The 17,641-nt window shown below is 38.8% G+C and overlaps 1 protein-coding gene across 3 annotated transcripts in view; it reads left to right on the top strand.

The window, feature by feature from the left end:
* The window catches only part of SH3RF1 (SH3 domain containing ring finger 1), a 46,704-nt gene extending 29,658 nt beyond the window's left edge, over positions 1–17,046 (top strand). For all 3 annotated transcript variants that reach the window (XM_079990142.1, XM_079990143.1, XM_079990141.1), the window contains exons 5-12: positions 197–499; positions 1,323–1,433; positions 5,949–6,100; positions 7,232–7,402; positions 7,562–7,821; positions 8,242–8,588; positions 9,821–10,155; positions 13,577–17,046. In XM_079990142.1, coding sequence (XP_079846268.1) covers positions 197–499; positions 1,323–1,433; positions 5,949–6,100; positions 7,232–7,402; positions 7,562–7,821; positions 8,242–8,588; positions 9,821–10,155; positions 13,577–13,745 — 1,848 coding nt within the window. In that variant the 3' untranslated portion in view covers positions 13,746–17,046. The remainder of the gene's footprint in view (positions 1–196; positions 500–1,322; positions 1,434–5,948; positions 6,101–7,231; positions 7,403–7,561; positions 7,822–8,241; positions 8,589–9,820; positions 10,156–13,576) is intronic.
* The last annotated feature ends 595 nt before the right edge of the window (positions 17,047–17,641 follow it).

The raw sequence follows: 17,641 nt of genomic DNA, 5'->3' as shown, positions 1-17,641 counted from the left end.
GTATAGCCTTTCTTCCTCTCTGACCCCCCTTTCATATTGTCAGTTGCTGAGCTGCCCCAACAAACAGCTTCATGTTTTCCTTTCTTGAAAAAAAATGTCTATAAAAAAGCCATTTTCCATTTGAAACACCAGCTTCCTTCATGTGCAAGCACAACTGATTATTCATTTTTAAATTCTGCGTGTCATTGTTTTGCAGTTTAACACAACAGCAAAGCAGCTGATAGAACTGGACAAGCCCTCAGGTTCAGCAGGAGACTCTGGGGAAGGCACATCTGGTGCATCCCACAGCAATTCAGTTCAAAAGCACACGGATACCAAGAAGAACACCAAAAAACGCCACTCCTTTACCTCTCTTACCATGTCCAACAAGGCTTCGCAGGCTTCTCAGAATCGTCATTCAATGGAAATCAGTCCTCCTGTCCTCATCAGCTCTAGCAACCCTACTGCTGCAGCCCGCATCAGTGAACTTACAGGCCTTTCCTGCAGTGCACCTTCTCAGGTAATTTTCTAGCAGTAGAATACAAAGCATATCATAGCTTTTTTTAGATGAACAATTTAAAAGGTTGTCAAAATAAGTGGAAGATAATTGTGACTGACTTTCTGAGTTTGTGCAAGCAGTCATTAATTATACATAAAGGGACAATTTTCATGCACTCCCAAAATATTATAAGCTGAAGAGAGCTGTTACTGCTCTTTAAGTAACTGAAAGGTTTATTTCAATATGAATAGCTTTTTGTTTAAAAACATGCATGGAACAAATTATTTTTTAAATATTTTGCATGAACTACTAAAGTATATGACATTTTGATTTCTTGAACAAAATGGAGTATAAAAATATCTGTCACTAGGCTGGCTGAAGATGGTCATGGGGAATACTAATGTATTTTGGGGTGGGTAAATATGAACTTATGGGAGGGTGTGGTTTTACATTGACTGGAGAGGGGTTGTGGAGGAGTGGTGTCATTACCGTGGGATATTCTGAATTACAAAGGGAATGTTGCTGGACTGCTGAAGGTAGCCATCATTTGAAGCAGGAAAAGTTCCATTCCAAACATTAATCCAGTCTTCGGGGTGATGTTTACCTCACATCCCGAAAGTAATGAAAACACTTGGACTGAATACATTGGCCCACCACTTACACTATCACTATTACAAATACTTGTAGTTCATTTTATTTTATTTTGTTTGAAGGTTTGTGGTCCAAAACCAGACTTACACTGTTTAGGAAAACCCCACTGGTTCATATGCTCAATTCATAACGGTAGTTATTTTATCTGCTGATAGGCCCATAATGAGTTTAACTTTTTTTAACGTTTTGATAGGTTCATATTAGTACTACGGGGCTAATTGTCACCCCACCACCCAGTAGCCCAGTGACAACAGGGCCTTCATTTACCTTTCCACCTGAAGCAACCTACCAAGCTGCTCTTGGTGTAAGTACTGTTTGACATTATGTTGTAGTTTTATCTGAATTGCCCTTTGTTTTTACATGAATCTAGAAGCTACAGTTTTTGCAAGCTGCTTTGAGGTGTATTGTGGGGGAACATTTGATTTCTATATAATGAATTTTGCCCCTTTGGAAAATAATACATGCTCTGATGGTAGGACTGAAAGATTCTTGTGGCTTCCAAAATATTTCAAACCCAGAATCTATTATGAAGTGCTATGTTGAATTATTCCCTTTAATAGTGAAGCGCAGTAACCAAGAAGCAAAATGAGGCCATCCAAAAATCAGATCATGGTTTCTGCATGCTTGAGAGACACCTTAGGTATGCAGAAATATGCAAGTTCATGAATTAAAACAAAACTGCCTGGTAGGAACCTCTGCCTTTACAGAATATTGAAGACAGTTGACTATATAGAGACAGGATGTAGTCTTAAGCAGTGATTCTGAACCAGTGGGCCATGGATCCCTTGAAGGCTGTGGAGTAACCTCAAGGGGTCTTTGAAGCTATTGTCAGCAGCAGTGGCACAGTACAGCAAATCCCTTAGGTGGTGGGCTGGAGTTTGGAGCTGGGACAGAAGGGCTGGGATGCCAATAAGCCAGAGCACTCAGATAACTAGTTGTTGTCCTTCATCTGATGTGCTCCGAGTGCTGCCACCCATCGGCACCTCCTTGTTCACCCTTACTTCATGCAGGGAGCCCAACCCGTCCTTGCACAGGGTGCAGCCCACCTTCAGAAAGACTACCCATCCAGGATAAGAGGAACTCTATTCTTCCTTCCCATTGGATTCTCCCAACTGCTTTCATGCCTCTTCTCTTTAGCACTGATACCTTGGACAAGTCAATGCATAGCATAGGTGGCTGGCAGAGAAAGCAAAAAAAACAGCTGCGTGCTGTGGTGTGTTAGGAGAAGAGGCAGAAGAAGGAGCTGCTGTTGCTGCTTGCAGTCATTTGGAGGAGTCTTTTATCCCTCCAGTGCTACATCCCTTTTTATTTCTGCAGAGCACCTGGCCTTCCTTGCATGGGCCCGTTTTAATTTGACAGCCTGAAAAGGAGAGAGGGGGCACAATTTGCCTGTGAAAGAGTGCTTTTGAGTGGATGGAATATTGGCTTTATCCCATTTTTTTCATTCATTCAAGAAGGAAAAAAGAAGGGGGCAGTGAGCCTGCTCATTAATTCCTTCTTAATTTCCCACCTTCATTTCTACTTAGAAATGAGAAGACACGGAGAAGCTGTACGTAGTCTTTTCTCACTCCTAGATCTATATTGTGGCTGGATTCCAGCCTATAATTTCTTACAGTTGTGAGAAGTACATTCGCCCTCTGTCTGTCTGTCTGTCTGTCTCTTCTTCTTCGCCTCCCACCCTTTCTCTAGGAAAAGTTATTTGTTAAACAATCAATACAGAATCAGGTTGAGCTGAATGGAGGTTGGTGAGCATTTTGGTGCACTGCCTGTAAAGTTTATGTTGCAGAATAATGAAAGTTCATTGGTGTACCATAATAGGTTAACTCTGTTGTTGTTACTGGCACTGAATGAAATCCAGGCAATATGAATGTTCAGTTCTCTGTGATAGCAGGGAATCTGCACATGGTAGGGATGAGTGCATAAGTGAAACTGGTATTTTTAGAAAAAATTAAAGAAAATTTTATACAGACTGTTGAATATATACTTGATTATAGAATTGTTAGGAGGTGGCTTGGGTTTTTGAAACATAGTTTGCCACACAGCTTTAGTTGCTGCTACTCAAAAACAATTTGAGGTTTTACAGGTTCATGGGCACAATTTTAAAGTAGCACGTTTCCTAGAATGTGTTGCAATGCATATTTTCTGAAATGTTAGGTTGCTTCTTGTAGGATGGATATTAGTCACATTTTGTATTCACATTTTGAAAATGACCTGAATTGTCTTATGAAGAAAATCATTCTTGTGAAGAATATGTAGGGAAGTCGCACTAAAAGTCCTTGGGCTGTTAAGTGGAGTAGAAACCTGTAAAAAGTAGTAAAACCTTTTATTATATATACACTGCCATGTATTTGCTGCTGAGTGATGTATGTGAGCTTCTATTTTCTGACACTTTCCAATACGTAATATGCAAAGTGTATGTTTGGCTGTAGTGAGTGGTTAATTGTTTCTGAGCTGTTTCAATTTGCATTGACAGAATAAATAATCCCATTTAGTCAAGTTATTGAACTTTGTTAGCTTGATTTAATGCTTGCTAATCTGATAAGAGCTAGAAAGTGTTTACAGCTCTTAATCAAGGGCAAAGTACTTCCCAGGGTATTTATCTATGTGTATGAACAAACCAACCAGTCATGTCACCTGATTAGAAATACGTAATATGGATTCAGGTGTCAGGGAACTATATAATGGTTATTTTCTATATTGAGTAGTATAGCTTTCAACTCTGTAAATAAGACCTTTGATCCAGTGGCGTAGCGTGGGTTGTCAGCACCCGGGGCAAGGCAAGTAATTTGCACCCCCTAACCCATGGATTCGCGCCCCCTAACCCGTGGATTTCCCTAACCCCCAGATGTTGCGCCTGGTGCGGCCGGCCCCCCCTGCACCCCCCACGCTACGCCACTGCATTGATCCCACTCCTCTATTTCTTACTTCCTGGTTCCTAAGTGCTTTAGAAGGATAGTAACTGTTAGGTTTAATCATATACTCTGAGACCAGAAACAAGCACATTCCCATTTGATAGTTATGAAGCACCTTGCAGTTTGCCCAAGGATGCTAGAATGCTAATGCTAACCCCTGGCTATGGTACAGCACAGGATATGAGATATATCAGCATCCAAATATCTGAGGGTATTTGAACCAGGGCCCCAGTGACTGTGTGTGACTTCATTTGCATGTTGCCACTACTACTCTGATCAGCCTCTTTTCATTAAACAACTCTTTAAAACAGGGGTAAGCAAACTTTTTCAGCAGGGGGCCGGTCCACTGTCCCTCAGACCTTGTGGGGGGCTGGACTATATTGGGGGGGGGGTGAACGAATTCCTATGCCCCACAAATAACCCAGAGATGCATTTTAAATAAAAGCATACATTCTACTCATATAAAAACACACTGATTCCCGAACCGTCTGCAGGCCGGAATTAGAAGGTGATTGGGCCGGATCCGGCCCCCGGGCCTTAGTTTGCCTACCCATGCTTTAAAAGGAAAGAGGAAGTAAATCAGGTAGAACTGGAACCACCTGCCTCCTGAGAACTTTTATTTCTGCTTTGCATATGTGGATCTCCCTTGTTTGTTGTGGTTGCCTCTTTACTCCATTTGGCGGGGGATTGGAACAAGCAACCTCATGAATGTATTTGTTCCTGCTTTAACAGATGCCTAATGGATCTCTGTGGCTGCTGCCTAGTTATCATGTTGTGGGTATGGCAATGTGATGAAACTGTCTGCAGGTCAGCCTGTATGGGTTGGCTGTCTTTGTGTCAATGTAGTGTGTGGAAGTTGTTGCTGTATAGTTACTGATTGGTAGGCTGTAGCAGAGTTTTCAGGGATGCTGTGGGCATGCCCATCATTTTTAAATATTAATTGAATTGGGTATCTCTGGTTCTGACATAATGTGAAGTATCAGCAACAACATAGAGAATAGTCTGAAATTTTACAAATGAAAAGAGTAACTAAGGGATCCAAGAATAGAGCCCCATTAGAAGCTGCCAGTTAAAAGAGCTCTTTCCATTTCTTAACTCACAATTTTCAATCCTAAATTTTGAATAATGGCACTTAAAATAAAACAGTAAGAGGTACCTTTTGTACCCCAGCTGTCAAAGGGAATTTTGCTGTCAAAGGGAACAGCTATTTTATTTTATTACTTTATTTAACTATTTATCTATTTATTTATACCATGCTTTTTCTCCCTAAGAAGGACTCAAGGTAGCTCACATAAAAATAAGAACAGCTAAAAACATAGAGAAAAACAAAGTAATGTTTGGGTGGCTTGTTGTTGAAATTTGTTGCTTACTGCATTACAGCTTCTGGTTTCAAAGCAGCCATGGATTGCAGTCCTTTTCAGACCACTGAATATTAGAAATATGTTTGAAAAACTTTGGGATTTATGCCAAATGTGTGGATAAATGATATTATATGCATGAAATAAATGTTATAAAGAGACTTAAGTTATTATTTCTCTATTGTTTTCCTTTCCTTTTGCCTATACAATTATGTTTTGTATTTTCTTATAAATGAGTATTAGTTTTAGAGTTTAATATGGTTTTAAACATTCAATAAAATTGTCATTAAAAAAGAAATGTGTATTTAGACGCAGTGCTTTGAGCTTGTTTCTTTGTTGCTTAAAATTTTGTTTTTTTAAAAAAGAAATACACGTGATTGTCCTGTTACATTGTATCAGAAAATGGAGAAATTGGTGTACAGTGGAACCTCTACTCACGACCACTGGATCCAAGTCAATTTGGGAGTGTGTAACTGTGTGTATGAATACCATTTTCAGCTGAATGTTGGTGCCAAAATGACATTAAATTTCTAAATATTTTATTTCTAGACACTGAATCCCCCTCTACCACCACCACCTCTCTTATCTGCTACAATAATTGCTCCAACCTCTGCTGGGCTGCCTTCAGGAGCAGCTCAAAAATCTGCATCGGGATCAACTGAGCAAATAGCACATTTGCGCCCACATACAAGACCAAGTGTGTAAGTGAAATAAAAGCTTGTTGAGTATAACCTTGAAATGGTATCAAAGAGCAGAATTGCCAAAGGAAAAAAATTCAAGTATTTCTGGATAGACAAGGAATGTTTGACTTGTCATTTGGGGTGAAAAGTGCCTGGTGCATGTGAAAGGGATGGCCAAGGTTCTCAATGCACCAAGATCTAGATTGGCTACCATGACCAGCCAGGACTGGTCATGAACAACAATAGCAGATTATATGAGGTACAGAAAATCCCTGGAATGGTTTTGCCTGACACAGCAGGCTTGTTCACACATAATGCTAAACCATAATCTATTAAACCATGGTGTAGCAATATGTGTGAGTCCAAAAGCTTTACTACGCTTGTAAAGGTTTGTAGATGTTGTATAAAACTTAGATAATGTTAACTATAACAGTGTTATGTGTGAACCCAGACCACCTCTATAACTATTGTTAAAGATGAGTGTCACTGCCCAAAAGCTACAGTGCCATGAGTGATGAAAGTCCCCCCAAAAAAAAAAATCATACTGCTCTTGCTGGTACTTTTAACTGTTCTGAGATGTAATAAATCAAGGTTTAAGTTATTGTCTGCCAGATGCCTCAGCATTGATAATTATTTATTAACTATGCTTAATATTAATTATGGTTACTGTTAACTGTGGTTTAACACTATGTGTGAACCAGGCCTCTGCACTGGCAAAAGTCCTGGGACATAGTTAATGATTCTTGACCAAATCAGGTCTCCTGGGTAGGAGCTTAGTTACAACTTGGAGCAGCCAATGGACAAGTAGGCTTCTATATTGACCCTCAAGGGATATATGCAAATGACGGAAGACAGATGAAATCAAGAATGGTTCTTTCAACTATTGACATGTTACTCTTTAACTGTCACCAACATTTGGACATTTGATAAGGAGTTAGGGACAGAATTCTTTGGATAACTCTTTGTATGTGCAGCTATTTCTCTGATTGAAATTTCCTTGACTACCTAAGGAGCTACTTCCCATTCTTAATGAACCCTCATGGCTCAATTTTCAAGCAGCAGTCGCTCTGCAAGGGAAGCCATGACTTGCTTAGGAACAGTTTTTTTGTCTAGTTTTTCCTGCAGACCATTATAAACAGTTTTGTTTTCTAGGTATATCGCTATTTATCCATATACTCCTAGAAAAGATGATGAACTGGAATTGAGGAAAGGAGAGATGTTCTTGGTGTTTGAACGTTGTCAGGATGGCTGGTTCAAAGGAACATCCATGCATACAAGCAAAATTGGTGTGTTCCCTGGCAATTACGTGGCACCAGTCACAAGGTGAGGCTTTCAGTTGAAGTATCTTTTACAAAGAAAAGGGGAAGCAACTCCATTTGGATATCCAGATTTTCTGTGGTGGTGGCGGCTTGTTGGGATTGGGAGAATAGCCTTATTTGGTTTAATAAGGTGTGCATAAACTATTTGCATTACTTTTAACAGGGCAGTGACAAGTGCCTCCCAAGCAAAAGTCCCTGTATCTACTGCTGGTCAGACAGGGAGGGTGGTGACTATGGTCAGTACTTCCACTGCTGGAGGAACATTGCAAAAACTTCAGGGAAATGGTGTGACAATGAACGCCAGTGCAGTACCAACAGCTGTGGTCTCTGCTGCACATATACAAACCAGTCCACAGACCAAGGTTCTTATGCACATGACTGGCCAAATGACAGTCAACCAGGCTCGCAATGCAGTTAGATCAGGTAAAACATTGCTTTATTCCTTGGCTTAGGTAATAGCATGATCAGGATGAACTTCTCTGAGACCCCATGTATCTTGTCATGGGTGGAGTGTAGTACATGATGGCTATGGACCAACTCCAGTGTCAGAGAGAATCTGCCTATGAATATTATTTGCTGAGAATCATAAGTATTTATATTTACATATAAATTTTATCTCTGTACAATAGTATTCAGTATAGCATCAGGTACTGGTCAGATATTTTTAATACCATAAAAGATGGTTTGGAGATCTAGATTGCTATACTGAAATACCCTCACATGCCATTTTTAATGCTTGAGACTGTGGAATTAATAGTGTGAGGGAAGTTTTTAAATAGCACAACAAGTGGATGCTGTATTGATTTCAGTCTCATGATACTATGTTTCCCCCTCTCATTGCAGTTGCAATACACAGCCAAGAAAGACCCACAGCCACCGTGACGCCCATTCAGGCTCAAAGTTCAGCATGCCTTATTCCTGCTGCTGTAATTATTCCACACCATTCTGTTGCCTCCCAACAGCTCCAACCTCAGCTTTCTAATGCTGCTGCTTACATCACTGCTGTGAATATCAACCGGACAAATCTCCCATTAGCTTGTACAACAGCATCTCCTGGCACTTCTGCATCTCTGGATGGAGATGCAAATGGGAGAACTGTGACTGCTCACCCTGGAGCTCCAGCTTCCCCAGAGAATACATTAGTAGCTGGAGGAATTACTACTGTCAGTAAATCAGATAGAGATGGCAAGGTGAGCATGACATTTTGGTTGCGCTCAGGATGTTTTTCTTTAATAGATAACCCAATAGATAGAGGCGACTCTTTATTAGGTGTAACTCCAAAGCTTGCCATTTAGTTTATTCTTATCACCTTTAGTGCCAGATAGTGGCTTGCTTTGTGTATCACATCAAAAACCATAACTTAAAACAATGTGAATGAGCAGTAGACTAGTAGACAATTTCAAAAGTTCCTAGAGTGTTCCTTTGGCTTTTCTGTTTCTGTTGCACCATAGCTGGAACAAGCTGGAGTGTGCCTTGTGTCATCTGAATCTTTAAACAAACCATGAGTATTAACAAAGGTTTGTTCTTGGCTTACCGCTTGTGTTTTGTTTAAAAGAAACAAACCAACTATGAGCATGGGTTTAGATGGCATGACAACACAAACTCCAGCTTGCTTTGTCTTCAGCACAGCAAGAGCAGGGGAGGACTGCCCAGGAACCTTTGAGCAACAAACATCAGAATACTGTTCATTCACATTAAACCATATATTTTTATGATTTGATGTGACAGCAAATTAGTCTAGTGCCAGGCTTGGCTTCTTTATGTAAGAAGTAAAGTATGGTCAGATTTTTGTTCCTTTAGGAGGGAAAACATCTGTAATGGAATGGAATTCCTGATGTTACTAAAATATCAGAAGTAGAATTTTATTGAATAAATGGATGAAATTTTTGTATATAACAGTTCCATTGCTTCTGTTATGTGCCACACTTCACTTCCAGTATCCTGGGCCCTTCTGATATTTAGAGCAGAGATGAATATTTTCAACATGCAAGCAACAAAAATATTGAACACTTTAATGTTGCTTCTCTCATTGGATTTTGTATATAACATTTCAGGTATACTTGAACATCCTAGGTACCACCAGTTTTATTGTACAGTTGGATTGCTGGTTAGGACAGCAGTGGGGAACCTCCAGCTCTTGAGCCCAAGAAAGTGTAGCAGAGGTCCTAATATAGCCTGCAAGGCTGCTTTTGTAAGACTGTGCCTACCCACTCATATGTGACATCAGGTGTGGAACAGGTAAAGATGCAGTAGCAAAGGATCCATTGCAGCATTAAAGTGCACTCCTGATTGTTCCTTGGCAAACAGGGCTTAGCCCTGAACTTGCAGGCATGGTTAGGATTCATATGTTGCCTGCAAATTGGTGTCTTTCCTCCACAGTGAATATTCATGCTTCAAAACAAATGTTTTTATTTATTTCCAGAAAGAAAAAAAGGGTTTGCTAAAGTTACTTTCAGGAGCATCTACCAAGCGCAAACCTCGAGCATCACCACCATCATCACCAACTCTGGAAGTTGAGCAGGCAGCTGCGGAGCTGGCCCTGCAAGGTGCTGTAGGACCAGAAGTTCCATCGGCTTCTAGTCATGGAAGAGCTGAGTGCTGCTCTGCGGACAATGAAACATCTACATCAATGCAAGATGTTACTCATCGGAAAGCAAATTCTTTGGATTCCAGTATTCCTATAGCTCCCCCTCCACGGCAGCCCTGCTCTTCATTAGCTCCAATCCTGAATGAATGTAGGCCTGTTGTGTGTGAACGGTAAGTCATTTTCTAGTCAACAAACTGAGCCTAGAAATGCTAATCAGTAAAAATGCTAGAAATAGAATTCTGATATTGTTCCTGTGATCACCAAAAAATCATTGTTGACCCAACCTGGGTTTGAAATGTACTGTTGCTTCTGAAATGAAATCGTAATAGTAATTTGACAGTGGCTACAACCTACAGTTGCATGCATGTGGCAGTAAGAGAGCCCCACATCTCTGGCTTATACCCGATAAAGCTTTTCCACGATAGATTCCTGCACAGTTGTGTTGTAGGAATGATGTGGAAAGTTGATCCAGCCAAAAAGCCTAGTTGGCTGGACACTCTGTTACTGAATAGCAGTTGCTGAGGGAACACATGCAGGAAAGAGCTATCATGGACTTCCTATAAGCATCTAGTTGCCCACTGTGGAAATAGGATACTAAACTGGATAGCCTGTGCCTTGATCTATCAGCACTCTTGTTTTGTACTTATGGAAACAGTCCTGAACTTTATTTTTTGAAATAGTATTCTATTCTTCAGCAAGTATTACCACGTCAGTACCCTCTCACACACTCCTAAAGCCCTTTCAGTCTGATTGAGTAGGTCTCTTTCATATATTAAAACTAGGTGTTCAGGCACCCTTAATATTTCTGGTTCATAATTCTGTGTATATTAACATTCTTTTTTAATAGAACTGAACTCTGTTGAAAAATTCAAAAACTTGATTTCTAGCACAGTTATTCCCTTATCAATATTTTTAATTATTGTAAGGAGGCCAGGCACCTGAGTTCTTTACCTTGCTTCTGATTCCTCATATAGTAGCATTTTTCTCTTATTTCAGTATTGGGATATTGTAGTTTCTCAGTTGACGGAGTCTGTTTGCTTTTTCTGAGTTAGGGAATGGTGCTTGTGTAGATCAGTAGAGCTTGTTCTGTAGTTGAATGGCACTCAGAACCTTGCAATATTAATTTTCCTTTGACATCTAGTACTTGAAAAAGAGATGCTGGGAAAGATGCTTAATAATCATATTGAAGCCCAGTCTCCTCTTTCTCAAGCTCCAGTATGTCAGAGGAAAGCAGGAAAGTCAGTGCTGTACATAAGAGCAGGGAATTAGTCTAGCTTAGAAGGAAAGAGCATCACCACCCCCATTTGCAACAGCAACATTGCCTGAGGGCTGTGAGGACTCAGGGAAAGGAAATGATTATGACAGTGATCAGCAATTTGTTGACTTAGAGACTTCTCCATTGTTACAAGGATGGTCTGGGTGGAAAGCATGGTTGTTTTGGATTCTCTCTAACATCCCATGTTCTGGCCAAAAAAGAAGCATGCATATTTATTTTTACAGGACCTGCTGAGATATGTTCCTCTCTTCTGCTGTCAAAAATGTACTATGTATAGATATCAGTGTTTCATTATTCTGTGGAAGGAGAGGTGGTTTCTACATAGCAGAACTGTAAGCAGGTGGTGGTATTATTTATTTATTTATTTATTTATTTATTTATTTATTTATTTATTTAATCTCAGGGTGGTTCACAGAATAAATGTACAAGATAAAAACACTAAATACACAATAAAAACAAGAACAAAATACCCTCACAAATGGATAACCGCCTTCCTCCCTCCCAGGAGGACATTTAAAAGGGTATAGGCCAACAGCCTGGTTGAAGATAGAAGTTTTCACCTGGTGCCCAAAGATGTGTAATGACGGCACCAGCCCATCCCTGAGGGTGTGTTGCAGCCATAGGGCTTTGCTGAACTATTAAGCAAGAAACCTGGCTCTCTGGGCAGTACTACAGTCTTCAATCCTGCCCCCACACCGGCTGCCACTCAAAGAGTTATCTGAGAGCAGTTGTGCAGGGCAAATAGCCTTTGACAATAGCTGTTAACCTGATCCTTTTTTCTTTTTTTTTAAGCAAAGACCTTTTGCACACAAAGCATGTGCTCAACTGCTGAACTATGGCCTCTCCTCGTACTCATTTCTGAATTATATTGCATTAGATTGCATTTTAAAAGTTAAAAAAAATTCATGTGTTCAATTAACCTAGTTAAGGCCTTAATTGTGTCTTTGCTGTTGTTGTTTTACAATTTCCTTCAATCTGATGAAACTTTAAAGAAAAAATAATGCATACAATATTGTTGTAGTACTATAGAGAGATTGGATTTCACTGCTGGAAAAAAAATTCACAACCAAGGTGAACCAGAATTTATAGACCCTGTCTCTAGCCCTTCTACTCAGTTGCGTTGGAGCTAATAAACAGAAGTTAGGCAAAATAATAAGCCATTTATACAATGGGGGGCGGGTGGTGGGGACAACTAATTTTAGATTATGTATTCAAACTCATAACATGTTCTCTGTCCCTAATAAAAATGTATGTATCCTCTTAAAAACAAAAACTGCAGTGGCACTTGCAATTATGTATTTGCCGGAATCAGAACAAATATTTATGGGGAAATATATTTAATGCAAAAAGGTTACAAGCTGCTGCACTTTTCATGTTGTTACTACATTTTGGCTGCTTTTGTATTTGAGGTTTCAATGCATATGTGTAATTTCCCGGTTGAGCTTTCACCTAAGCAAGATTGTAGAACAATTACTTCCATGCATATGGCAACTAAGGCATATATTTGAACCATAGTTAATATTGCCATTTATGTTTTCTCTAGAGCTCTATAATTGAACCTGATTCTGAATAACACAAAGCCCTTCCTCCTTGGATGTTCATGTGAAATAGCTTACCACTTATGTTTTAATCCCAGTGAGAAGTTTGCCTGTGAATAACCTTTCATCTGAGTATTGTTGGAGTTTTTAAAATCAGCACGCCCAGGTCAAAATCAGTGCACAAACCTGTGAACCCAATGATAATGCACTGTTTTAAGACCTCCTGCATATTTCAATGCATGTTCACTTGAATTTGAGACAGAATAGTTGAAGGGCTGAAAGTGATTTGAGAGAGGTTTTGCTTCCCTTGCTGTATTTCTGTCCCTAACTATAATCAGTGTATTTATATGACCACATTTTTACCAGTTATGGTGAACTCCTTTTTCATTATTTCATCATGTATGCTACTCTTCTGCTATAAATATGCATTTCAGTTCACAGGTACTGAATTCGAAACTTTACTATAGTTTAATTTGTTTAGCTAAACAAAATTGTATAATAGCCACGTGTCAACTTTTAAAAATTGTCTTTAAAACATCCTAACACTTAACATCTTCCCAGAGAATTCAGTGGAGCTGGCTTGTATGTATTTACTTGACATTGCCATGTTAACGCACTTTGTGTTTAGAATAATGCACGTATTTTTGAAAGGATGTGAACAGTTCAAGGCAGCTTCCTGTTGCAAGTTGTATCTGGCAAGTATTAAGTTGTTTTTTGTTTGCAAACAATGGCAGTCTCTGTAATGAAAACCTGAACTTTTATCTTCTTGTTCTGCAGATATAGAGTTGTGGTATCATATCCTCCTCAGAGTGAAGCTGAGCTTGAACTTAAAGAAGGAGACGTTGTTTTTGTACACAAAAAACGTGAAGATGGTTGGTTCAAAGGCACATTGCAGCGAAATGGAAAAACTGGCCTTTTCCCTGGCAGCTTTGTGGAGAGTATCTGAGATTTGTTTCAAATATTTCAAATCGCACAGCACTATAAAATAGCACAAATATTTTACAAGAGATAGTGCAGCCATTGAAGACTTTTTAAATGTCTGTAATATAAACAAATTTATATTTATGTTTTCCAGTATCCCACAGCACAATTTTGCCATAAAAAATATGATGAGAGACTTGCTGGGGTTTTTTTATTATTATTTTGAATTTTTAAGTGTAATGTGTGCCTTGTAATGTCTGATCTCACACTACACAGGAAGATTTCTTCCAAATATGTAACACAAAAGAGCAATTGTTTACAAGGCTGTAACTAATTTATTCTTAATTTTCTAAACTTGAATTCTGTTTAATAGCTTAATCTTTGTGATTATGATTAACAACTTATTAATTTATGAAATGAGAAAAGGAGAAGCTGGATTATCTCCTTAGATACAAAGGCATAGTTTCTGACAGATTGCTTTCTCCCACTGTGTGTGACAGTGAAGTGAGTTTGTTTTATGGGGTAATGTTGGCTGTAATGATGGTGATGTGGTGTCAAATTGAACCTGCAAACTGGGATAAAATGGTACCGTGAGCTTTTCTTATTTTGGGTGAGAAACTATCTGTCAATGGACAAGTCTAAATTCTCCAGGGAGTGTAATATTTCTGAAAGGCAAAGCTGTAACTACAACAGAGTTAACGTTCACAGAGTGACAATAAAAAATGGTGAAAATGCCAGGAAATGGGAAATCAACTTTCTCTAGCTTCTGCTTATTCAAGAGTTTGGGACATCTGTCAAGATACTGCTTTGTGGATCTGGCTAGTTCTTTGGCACTCACAGAATATAAATGAGATTAAAAGATGTTAACTGCAGAACAATGAGAAATAGTAAATTAGCTGCAAGAACTGGTAGAATTCAAAATTTAAATTCAAGTTGCATTCACTGTCTAAATATGCCAAGAAATGTCATTTACTTATTTTACCTTTTCAAAGTGATTTGCATGGCTGAGAGACAATTTTACAATGTTTCAGCAATAGTGGTGGTAAGTGATACACTTGTGTTTTTAAAGTAAAGGCTGTAAGAACACTGTGAAATTTTTTGCTAATTTTGTAACTATTGCTACTTTCATATGTCTTAACTACTCATTGTCTTGCATGTATTACCAAATTATCACAGGCATATAAAACACTGCATGACTTATAGATTTCATTCCAGTCTCCTGTTGTGGGTTTTCTGAAGTGCCCACTTGGAGATGTTAAATCAACCAGCTGTCTGCATCACGGAAGCCACTGACCAAGACTAGTGAGTGAGTGAGTCCTAGTTATGTAAAGAGTACTCTAGAGTCCAAATATTCACATCATTCCAGCCATTAATATTTAGAAATGTAAGAGATTTGGGGAGCTTGTTCTGTGCCACATTTCAGCAAGAACATACTCCCTCTCAGTCCCCCCCCCTGCTGCCTTTTCACTCTTATTCATCAAGAAATTAACTTATTTATAACCATGGGGGGCTGGGGCAGAAATGGGGGTGCACATTCCCATCTCACTCCTTTTTTCTAGCCACCACACTGAAGCATGGGGACAAAAAAACAACAACTTTGACGTCACAGGGGTGATAAATAGAAGATTGTGTTCTAGCTTTATTTGTGACTCTTGTTATACATTCACTTTCAGATAAAATACAAAGTTCTTGGAGCTTTTTTCTTTTTGTAACAGCCACCTTTTCAAGGGAGTGAGAGGGGTCTAAATATACTCAGCCCAACGACTAGTCTTTCCATGTCCAACTATTAATCTTCCCTCTTCCTCTCCATTCTAACTAAAGTGACTGGGGAAGCTAAGGGAGTGGATGACAGATTAGAAATGACCTTTTTGTCACTTGCACAGTCTTCTAGTTCCCTTAAACTGTTTCTTGGCTTCTGAAACAGCTACCCAGCTGGGAAAGCCAAAAGGGTGACATTGGAGAGATTTGTCACCCTTAGGTACATTAGTCTTGGCCTCTGATATCTCTCAACAGTAGCAAGAAATGTGGAATTAAAGAGAGGCAAGTTAGCAACTGACAGACCAGATCTTTGGTGCCTGGGAACTGTCAGTTGCTAACCCTAAATGGATCCTGTACAAAAAAACCTCTACTATTTCCAGGGCTTTTAAAAGCCATTTGGCACTGGGTGATCCATTCTATACATACAAGGTTGTCTTTTATACCATTGCTTGACTGCAGCAATCTCATTATGCCATGCTCAGCTGAACCTATTCCTACATGAGATTTAACTAACTGTTACCACCCTTTATTCTGGTAGGGTCCTGCTTCTTTAGCAATAGGCAAAATTTTAGTTAGTGCAGATTGTCTTGCTGGAGATACGCTGTCTGCCCATGATATAGCTGCTAAGAAGTTAGTTATGAATAAAAGCAGGCAGCTGGCACCTTTTCCCCTACTTTCAGAATTGGTGGACTTAGAAAGTTCTTATTCCTTTCCAGAACTGAACTTGCAGCACAATATAATTAAGGGAGATATATGCAATATAAAGGAGAAAAATATACTCTAGCTGATGGTAGACTAATGATTTTCTGATACAAAACACAACTGTTTTTTTTACTTTACACATGGGGGGGAAATTATTAGCTGAAGGATTTTCTTGCAATATCAAGTAGTTTCATGATAGTCTTCATATAAATTATATTGTTGGAACTGAAATCATTTTTAAATTAACACCCATACAAGACACTGTACAACTCAATTCTTGTGGAATTTAGAAAAATTAGCTACTTGAATATTCATGTGATATACAAGCTAATGAAATGAACTTTAGTTCAGCATAACTTGACACTAATGTGTCAAACCTTATTTTCACAAATTAGTGTTTTATATATTAAAAAGACTACTACAGATAATTTTTCTCTTCTCCATAAGGTAGAATATCTGTGTGACACAGGTACCTCTATTCATAGGGTTTTATTATGTAAAGTCTATCAAAATATAAATTAATATGATAGTGTTGTTAGATATAATACATTTTCTAATGACTTTTTAATAAAAGAAATCACTTTTTGTTTTTAAGGGCTTGTTACACAACAGTACAACAATGACAAAAAATGCAGTTTTCTATGCCTTGTGACCTTTATAAAGTTGTGGGAGTTGGGTTAGGGTTTTTTCGCTTGTGTGTAATCCAGTGTATGAACAAAAAACCTTTACATTCATTTTGTGTTTTTCCTTAAAAGAGATTCTGTGAAAAAAATTTAGTGTCTATATTTAAAGTCCAGTGAATGTTATGTGTTTTTCTCTGTTAAATTTCCATTCCTAATAAATATTTTCTTAGCAAACATCTGAAACCCAGTGTGTGTGTATGTGTGCGTGAAAGACTTGTGATTAGTTAAGGCTAATAGTCAAATAATATATGTTTTGTTAATCTGTATTCATTAAACCAAACAATAAAAAGCCCCCCCATCTAGTTAAGCTATGTAAGATGAATTACAAGCAGAAATAAGTCGTAATATGGCTATAAGGTAAATGGAGATGACCTAGCTGATGAGCTCCATCTCTGTCTGATTCTATTAATATCTGTAGGAGGTAGTTCCTGTGACAAGCTGCTCATGCTTTATTAAATCAGTCTAGGTCTGCTATATGCATACCATTAGGTACTTCAGAGCTGTTTGTGCACAGAGAATATTCCCTGTAGAGGTGAAGAATCTGATACAGTTGGATGGTATCCTTCAGTTTCCAATAGCATAAGATGCTTGGGCGATTTTTAAAAATGAAAATGACATTAAAGAAACCCAAAGGATGCTGTAAGAACTCATTTTTAGAGAAAATGTGAAGCACAGGGAATATGTTGCCAGTAAGATCATTTTAATGTGGTAATCTGTTTGGGGGTGGGGGAGCATACATTCACTTAAAGATTTGAAGAGCCAGATGCAAGAAGGCAGG

Source organism: Podarcis cretensis (genome assembly GCF_951804945.1).
Source record: "Podarcis cretensis genome assembly, chromosome: 9".
Lineage (NCBI taxonomy): Eukaryota > Metazoa > Chordata > Lepidosauria > Squamata > Lacertidae > Podarcis > Podarcis cretensis.
The sequence above is the reverse complement of the archived record's forward strand: the minus strand, read 5'-3'. Positions and strand labels throughout refer to the sequence as shown.